The sequence below is a fragment of the Branchiostoma belcheri genome, unplaced genomic scaffold (assembly GCF_001625305.1).
Source record: "Branchiostoma belcheri isolate BF01 breed outbred unplaced genomic scaffold, Haploidv18h27 scaffold99, whole genome shotgun sequence".
NCBI lineage: Eukaryota > Metazoa > Chordata > Leptocardii > Amphioxiformes > Branchiostomatidae > Branchiostoma > Branchiostoma belcheri.
Window position 1 is genome coordinate 1,192,216 of NW_017804675.1, and position 8,774 is coordinate 1,200,989.

Here is an 8,774-nt window from a genome sequence, read left to right on the forward strand (position 1 = left end):
TGATAGCTGAGATCGATGTCTAACGCCGTACTGTAGATTATTACAGGATGTAATTCACTGCCAAATCAGAAAGGTGGCGTTGCAGGACCAACTAAGCCGTCAAACTTCCAGCTACAAGATCCCACTGAGCCGTACTGAGAAACACACATTAGACAATCTTTTATCCCCAGATCATTCAACATTATGCAGCAGTGAAGGACACTATAGACTTTTTAAAAAAATCTGAAGGACACTATAGACTTCAAAAAATCTTATTGCCTCCTTGTAATGTATCTTAAAGTTGTTTCACTCAATTATTGTCTATATTTCAATGTGTTATCGATATTTTATACTTACGTTATTATTAGATATACTTCTTTTAACACTTAATCTTTTAACGCTAATAAATTACAATTGTTAATGTGGATGTACATGTAATTTACAACACAATTCAGGCTGTTTCAGCCTGCAATGTTGTTTTTGATGAATAAAGTTTAAGTTTAAGCTCATGCACTTACTGGTTAATTTTACTATTGTGACTGTATTGTACATATCTGTTTATGAACAAGCAATTTTCAGAAATTGCTCTCACTGTAACTACCCAGGGTTCTATAAAGCCTCACCTGTGACATGGCTACTCCACGCGAGATTGAGTCATTTTACATGCATATGGAAATCATTTCAAAGAAAACATATAAAAATTGGTCTGGTGATTGCATCAGCGTGTGGTGAAACAACAAAACAAAAAACAAAAATCATTCTATTCTGCTATTTTACAATGCCCCCTCTTATGCTTAGGTCACATTTCGAAACCGGGGCCCGACCGGGCTGTTTGTATAAACGAAAAATTAAGAATTGATATCAAGAATATACAGAAATAGCGCCCATGATTGTTATTAAGAACTTTTCTGTGTTTTGTTGTCTTTTATATCGTACTTTTCGTTCCCAAAAGCTGCCCGGTCGGGCCCCGTGTGGGAATTGTGACCTCAGCATTAGGCTGGATTTTACATGTAGGTTTAAGTTATATAATGCTTTATAAAATGTAGAATATGTGAAGAGCTTATAATATGAGGAGGTTTACAAATATGTCATTGGTAAAACAATGTATTGTGTTTTTTTTCAACTAATGAGTCTCGCACCTTACGTAGGAAAATACATACTATAAACTACTGTAACAAAATTCAATTTACACTCGCATGATAGAGATTAAAGTAATATGGTAATTTCACAGAAATCTCTGAAATCTCTCAATTCAATTGAATAAATCTTTGGTACTATATAATCAAAGTACTTCATAGTGTTTTTTTCAGTAATAAGTCTTACACCTTACGTGACAAAATACATACTATAAGATACTGTAACAAAATTCAATTCACACTCGAGATAAAAGTAATATGGTTACTTCAAAGAATACTCAATTTAAATTCAACCTTTGGTACTATAATCAAAGCACCCCATTGTGTATTTAATGAGTCTCGCACTTTACGTGGAAAATAAATACTATAAAATATTATAACATAATATAAAACAGCAAGAGTTCGAGATATTTTGCTTATTTGCCTGCTTATGCATTGTTCTCTTTACATATGACATTATTGCTTCGCTGGATCCCCAGTATTTTTATTTTATTTTATTTTACTTAATCTTCGCACACCTGGGTTGCCTAGTTCAATTTTGACAAATTGATTTTCAATAGGGCCCAGTACAAAATACAATAAAATCAAAGATACCGATACAAACAAAGACCGATATAAACAAATCAGAATCGTTATCCATAACTCGTGTCGATTAAACAGTCCAAGTCGGCTTTCCATTTGGAGGTATTTACTTTTCATTTCTTTATTGACAAAATGAAGGTGCCTTTGATCGTAGTTCCATCCAACCATGTCTCCGCGTTCCTTCTATCGACGGCAGGGTTTCTCACCTCGTTCACAATGATACCAAGTGTTACCAACTGATTCACACCAATTTAATTTCTTGGTTAACGGATTTTTCTAGAAAAATAATGGAGTGGGTGGGCGAAAAAAAACAGGCCTAGGCATCCTATTATGGCCCAAAATGGAACGATAGGAGCAATGAAATCTATACACCAGGCTGGTTCAAAATTTTAACAATGAATTTTGAACTTTTAATGATTCCATTGCATTGAAAGACGGAATAAATGTGACAACAAGGATGAAAAGGACTGTTTTTAACTGTTCAGGGCAAAATATGAGTATTTTGCAGTTGATTTGAATTGTTATTTTTATTTGCAAATCAGAAAAAAAAATGAAGCTGGCGAATCCGTTAACCAAGAAATTAAATTAGTGTGTCCTAACCGATTAGTATGATGGTAGACTCTTGCAAACGTAGGGAAACCTGCAGAAGCATTGGATGTCTTCCCACTTCCCCCTTGTCTCCCTTTTCGCTAAGTGGTAGTTCCAGGTCCTCTGTTGTAAACATTACATACACAAACAAGAAGTAGTGTTTTAGGTTTGTGTTTGTTTTTGTGAATGTGTCACAATTGTTGCGTGTGTACTCATGGGGAATGGTTTATGCTTCATCCACAATTGTGGTGTATATACATGTAATCATGGGAGAATGGTTTAAGTTTCATCAATGCTTATGCAGTGCACATTCCGGGTCGCAACCCTGCCAATCAACTGAAATCCTAATCTCAACAAATCTCCGCCCACTTACTGTTATAATATAGGAGTTAAATATGATGATATGATTGAAATGTAATGAAAATATAAAATAACTCACCCTGGAGGACAGACCAACACATATCCCATCTATGAAGTTGTCCGGCCGGCCCCGGGCCCAGTTCCTGAAGACAACAGGCGAACCATCTGTCCACCTCCACCCTTTCCCCTTTCGACGGTTCAGCCCAAACCAGACGAGAAATCGTATATCCCCCGTAGGTGCTGCAACAAAGGAAACATGATGCAATTTGTTAGTCAATACAGCAGCCGATTTTCCAACCAATATACCTACTCCACAACACGTGTGTTTTAACGCTCTGAAGTGTGACATCAACACTGGACAAAGGTATACGGAAAACGATATCGGCCCCCGTCGCGGTTGAGTGAAGGGCGATGGGCCCTGATGTAGATAGCCTGTTTCACCCCCCTCAGTAAGTCTTATGCTGCGTCCAGTGAGAAGCCACGTGACAAGTCTCACTGGGTCAGTCTATTGAGGAAGACCAGAGTGACTGGTCGAAAGCTCTAGATGAGAACTATTCTTATGTTTTAACTTTAAACATGTAACTACCAAACAAGATAAACTTGCATGATAGTAAATATCACCCACCAGTGGAGATAAGACTTGTTAAGAAGCGATTCTCGTCAGCGTCCCGGACAGAAGCCAGGTTTGCACCGAGTTGTTTACATCGTCGGCTTGCCTTTATCCAGATGACTTTGCTGCGAAATAACTTGTAGCAGTGGTGGTTGTACTCAGTCCAGTCACTCTGGCATCGCCGTGCTGCTGTGCCGTAAGCTAAAACTAAATGGCGTTTAGATTGGATGTTGTTGTTTGGAGAAGTTGACCACAAGTTAAAACCACAGTCATACACGTAGTCGAACCGATTTTGGCAATAAAAAGAAAGGCTTCGTTTCAATTAACTAAATAGTTGCAGCTGCATCAGCAATGTGATGTTTTTTTTTAAATTTTACTAGTACTTAACTTGCCGATAATGTTGTTCTGATTCAGACCTCGTGCACGACGAAGTGTTAATTAAAAAGAAATGAAATACGTTTTCTGAAGTTGTAGCGAGTAGGAAAAAGGCGCAGAGAAAATAACAGCGAAAGAAAGAAGGAATAAGGCATGGCAATGGATTGCAATATGATCTATAAGCACTATGTACCGATTGTTATACCTGCTTATTGTACCATATACACATTAGGATTGCTTACCTGTGTACGACAGAGGTTTGTCGGTGTTTGTAAACGGAGAAGAAGACAGAGTGGAATTGTTGGCGGCCGAACTGGTTTCCTGGTAGAATGCTGTCAACCACGGGTCCGGAGTGTGTGACGTCATCCCGATCGCCACGTCATCTTGGCTCTTTAACTCTGGTGCTTCCTAGAAGGCAGAAAGAAACGCAACTCTATAATAATAATAATGGTTTATTGTCAACATGAAACTCGTCCACAGTTTGTCACCAGTGTGGCTGAATTGCATATTGGTGTAAGGACCTCACAACAAACTCGATTCGACGTTGGTGACAAAGTAAACGCTCTATAATTACAACGTCCTGACACTCATACACACCATTACAATAACATGATCAGTTCAAAGTACTTATAAATCTAAATCTAAATAAAATAACGCCAAGTTGATATAGCCTTACTACTATTAGTGCTGGGGACTTGCAACTCAGATTATACCAGTAATCTACTGTTACCCAACAAAAATGATTGTTTCTTGGCTCACCTTCGTTCCTGGTACGGAATGAGTCGCCAGGATTATAGTGGTGACAACAGACACCAGCAGTACGCAACCCAGTACAAGCCAGCAAGCTTTGGCAGATTTTACATTCATCCACATCTCCATAAGACGGTATGTGATGATAAGATATAAAAAGATGCGCATAAGAGTGATGTACACAACAGAAATATAAAAATCAATAATCAGCTCTGTATCCCAATTTGACTATTCCGTTTGTACTTTGTAACTATAAACAGGAGTTGCACTACGACTTCACAGTGATTTAGATACACTGTTTACGTATAATTTCCATCGTAATGTTAATAAAATAGTTTATCAACCTGGCAACAATATTACAATATCACTCACTCACTCACTATCCGTGAGTATTACGTAACCCAAAATTAATGTTTTAACCATTTTATTGTCTTTTCTTTGTGCCAATTGTAAGACGTATGGTCATTAATCATATATATCTGGTCATTGTCAGTCAAATATTTTCAAAATCTTTATTTTGTAATATTATAGTATCAGTCAGCAATAGAGTTTAAATCATATACTTATTTTGACCTACCTTTAGTCTTGTAAGCAAAGCTGACATCCTCAGAATCTTTGTCTCCGTGGTCATCCTCAGGTAGGTCGTCAGGCGAGAAAGATTCTTCATGGTGCCCCGTGCTCACTTCCTCTGGTTCTTTATCTTCATCCACATCTTCTGGTATGTTGTAGGTATGAGACGAACACCCTCCCCTGTGCCCAATGCTGACTTCTACAGGATTCTTGTAAACATGAACATGAACATCTTCTGGTTTGTTGTTGACAAGTGAGGAAGACCATACATCTTTCTCTTTGTACCTTGTTGTATCGAGGTCGTGGTTCCACATGTGTACATCTTCAGGCTTGTCGTGTCCGTACACATCCTCTGGTCTGTGGTAGCCATAGGGGGAAGATTTTACCTTGTGGCCAATGTCTACTTCTACGGGCTCCTTGTAAGCGTTTGCCCTGTAGTAGGCAAATGACGAAGACTCTTCTCCGTGCCCAATGCTTATCTTCACAGCAGCTTCATAATCGTAATAATCTTCTGATTCGTTTCCCGCGTAAATATACGGACACCCAGGAGCGTCAAATTGTGGATAGGCGCCGTTACCAGAGGCTGCACTCTCCTCTTCTTTGAGCCCTGGTGACTGATTCCCTTCGACTACCGCCATTTCTGTGAATTAAACGTAAGAAATGTATTTGTTAATGTCAAACACTGCAGTTAAACTCCACGCTTTCAATTCTACCACCCGTATTGGTAAGGGCACAATTGAATACGTAAATAACATAAAAACATAAGATACAGTTGTAAAGCTACTCATATTATAAGCTCTTCACAAATTCTACATTTTGTAAAAGGTATAACTTAAACCTACATGTAAAATCCAACCTGTGATGGGATATTTGTAAAATAACGCGATAATTTTGTTTTGTTGTTGCTCCACGCGATCGCGTAATCACTCAAATATCACCAGACCAATCTTCATCCATATTCTCAGAAATCATTTCCATATCAAATGACTTTTTTTGCATGCACTTTTTTAAGACCGTGCAAATAATGCAAATCATTGCGTTATTTTACAATATTCCATCTCAGGTTGGATTTTACATGTAAGTTTAATTTATACTTTTTTTAAAATGTAGAATTTGTGAAGAGCTTATAATATGAACAGCTTTACAAATATGACAGTTAATATATTGGCTTTGTATTCAATTGGTTCTTACTAATATGGGTTGTAGAATTGAAAGCACGGCGTTTACCTACGGTGTGTCACATTAACAAATACATTTTTACGTTTAATTCACAGAAATGGCGGCAACCGAGACAAATCTGTCACCAGGCCGCAAAGAAGAAGAGAATGGTGCAGCCTCTGGTAACGGCGCCTATCCAAAATCTGACGCTCATGAGTGTCCAGATAGTTACGAATCAGAAGATCCTTACGATTATGAAGCTGCTGTGAAAATAAGCACTGGGCACGTCAGTAATCTACCGTTACCCAAGGCTAATGAAAATGATTGTTTCTTGGCTCACCTTCGTTCCTGGTACGGAATGAGTCGCCAGGATTATAGTGGTGACAACAGACACCAGCAGTACGCAACCCAGTACAAGCCAGCAAGCTTTGGCAGATTTTACATTCATCCACATCTCCATAAGACGGTCTGTGATGATAAGATATAAAAAGATGCACATAAGGAAAATGTACACAACAGAAATTTCAAAATCAATAATCAGCTAATCATCTCTGTATCCCAATTTGACTATTTTTTGTCATTATTAAACAGGTTGTTGCACTACGACTTCACAGTGATTTAGATACACTGTTTACGTATAATTTCCATCGTATTGTTAATAAAATAGTTTATCAACCTGGCAACAATATTACAATATCACTCACTCACTCACTATCCGTGAATATTACGTAACCCAAAATTAATGTTTTAACCATTTTATTGTCTTTTCTTTGTGCCAATTGTAAGACGTATGGTCATTAATCAAATATATCTAATCTGGTCATTGTCAGTCAAATATTTTCAAAATCTTTGTTTTGTAATATTATAGTATCAGTCAGCAATAGAGTTTAAATCTTACACGTATTTTGACCTACCTTTAGTCTTGTAGCCATTCTCAGAATCTTTGTCTTCGTTCTCATCATCCGGTTGGTCGTCAGGCGAGAAAGATTTTTCTTGTTGCGCCGTGCTCACTTCCTCGGGTTCTTCACTCACATCCTCTGGAATGTTGTAGGCATGTGAAGAAGCCCATCCCCCGTGCCCAATGCTGACTTCTACAGGATTCTTGTAAACATGAACATTAACATCTTCTGGTTTGTTGTTGACGAGTGAGGAAGACCCTTCCTCCTGTTCTTTGTAGCTGCGACCATTTCGTGTTGTATCGAGGTCGTGATGCCCCATGCGTACCTCTTCAGGCTTGTCGTGTCCGTACACATCCTCTGGTCTGTGGTATCCATAGGGGGAAGATTTTACCTTGTGGCCAATGTCTACTTCTACGGGCTCCTTGTAAGCGTTTGCTTTGTAGTAGGCAAATGACGAAGACTCTTCTCCGTGCCCAATGCTTATCTTCACAGCAGCTTCATAATCGTAAGAATCTTCTGATTCGTTCCCCGCGTAAATATACGGACACCCAGGAGCGTCAAATTGTGGATAGGCGCCGTTACCAGAGGCTGCAATCTCCTCTTCTTTCCGTACTGGTGACAGATTTATCTCGGTTGCAGCCATTTCTGTGAATTAAACGTAAAAATGTTTTTGTTAAAGTGAAACACCGTAGATAAACGCCATGCTTTCAATTCTACCACCCATATTGGTAAGAACCAATTAAATACGTAACTAACATATTAACTGACACATTTGTAAAGCTACTCATATTATAAGCTCTTTACAAATTCTACATTTTGTAGGTCGTCTAACTTTTAATTAGATTTAAAAATCTACATGTAAAATCCAACCTGTGATGGACTATTGTAAAATAACGCGATGATTTTATGTTTTGTTGTTGCACCACGCGGTGACGCAATCACTCAAATATCACCAGACCAATCTTCATCCATATTCTCAGAAATTATTTCCATATCAAATGACTTTTTTTGCATGGACGTTTTTAAGACCGTGCAAATAATGCAAATCATTGCGTTATTTTACAATATTCCATCACAGGTTGGATTTTACATGTAAGTTTAATTTATACTTTTTTTAAAATGTAGAATTTGTGAAGAGCTTATAATATGAACAGCTTTACAAATATGACAGTTAATATATTGGCTTTGTATTCAATTGGTTCTTACTAATATGGGTTGTAGAATTGAATGCATGGCGTTTACCTACGGTGTGTCACATTAACAAATACATTTTTACGTTTAATTCACAGAAATGGCGGCAACCGAGACAAATCTGTCACCAGGGCTCAAAGAAGAGAATGGTGCAGCCTCTGGTAACGGCGCCTATCCACAATCTGACGCTCCTGAGTGTCCAGATAGTTACGAATCAGAAGATCCTTACGATTATGAAGCTGCTGTGAAAATAAGCACTGGGCCCGGAGAAGAGTCTTCGTCATATGCCTACTACAGGGCAAAGGCCTACTACAGGGCAGAAGTAGACATTGGCCACAAGAAAAAATCTTCCTCCTATGGCTACCACAAACCAGAGGATGTGTACGGACACGACAAGCCTGAAGAAGTACGCATGGGGCACCGCAACTACGACAACACAGGAACTGAGGTGGGGTCTTCATCACTTGTCAACAACAAACCAGAAGATGTGAATGTTTACAAGAATCCTGTAGAAGTCAGCATTGGGCACGGGGGAGGGTGCTCGTCTTATACCTACCACATACCAGAGGATGTGAG

The 8,774-nt window shown here is 38.6% G+C and overlaps 1 protein-coding gene across 1 annotated transcript in view; it reads right to left on the bottom strand.

The window, feature by feature from the left end:
* LOC109462087 overlaps window positions 1–7,650 on the bottom strand; it is a 68,996-nt gene extending 61,346 nt beyond the window's left edge. Inside the window, exons 1-4 of the mRNA XM_019758585.1 lie at window positions 7,023–7,650; window positions 4,958–5,590; window positions 4,390–4,397; window positions 3,873–4,038 (exon numbers count right to left, since the gene is read on the bottom strand). Coding sequence (XP_019614144.1) covers window positions 3,873–4,038; window positions 4,390–4,397; window positions 4,958–5,590; window positions 7,023–7,650 — 1,435 coding nt within the window. The remainder of the gene's footprint in view (window positions 1–3,872; window positions 4,039–4,389; window positions 4,398–4,957; window positions 5,591–7,022) is intronic.
* Window positions 7,651–8,774: the final 1,124 nt, after the last annotated feature.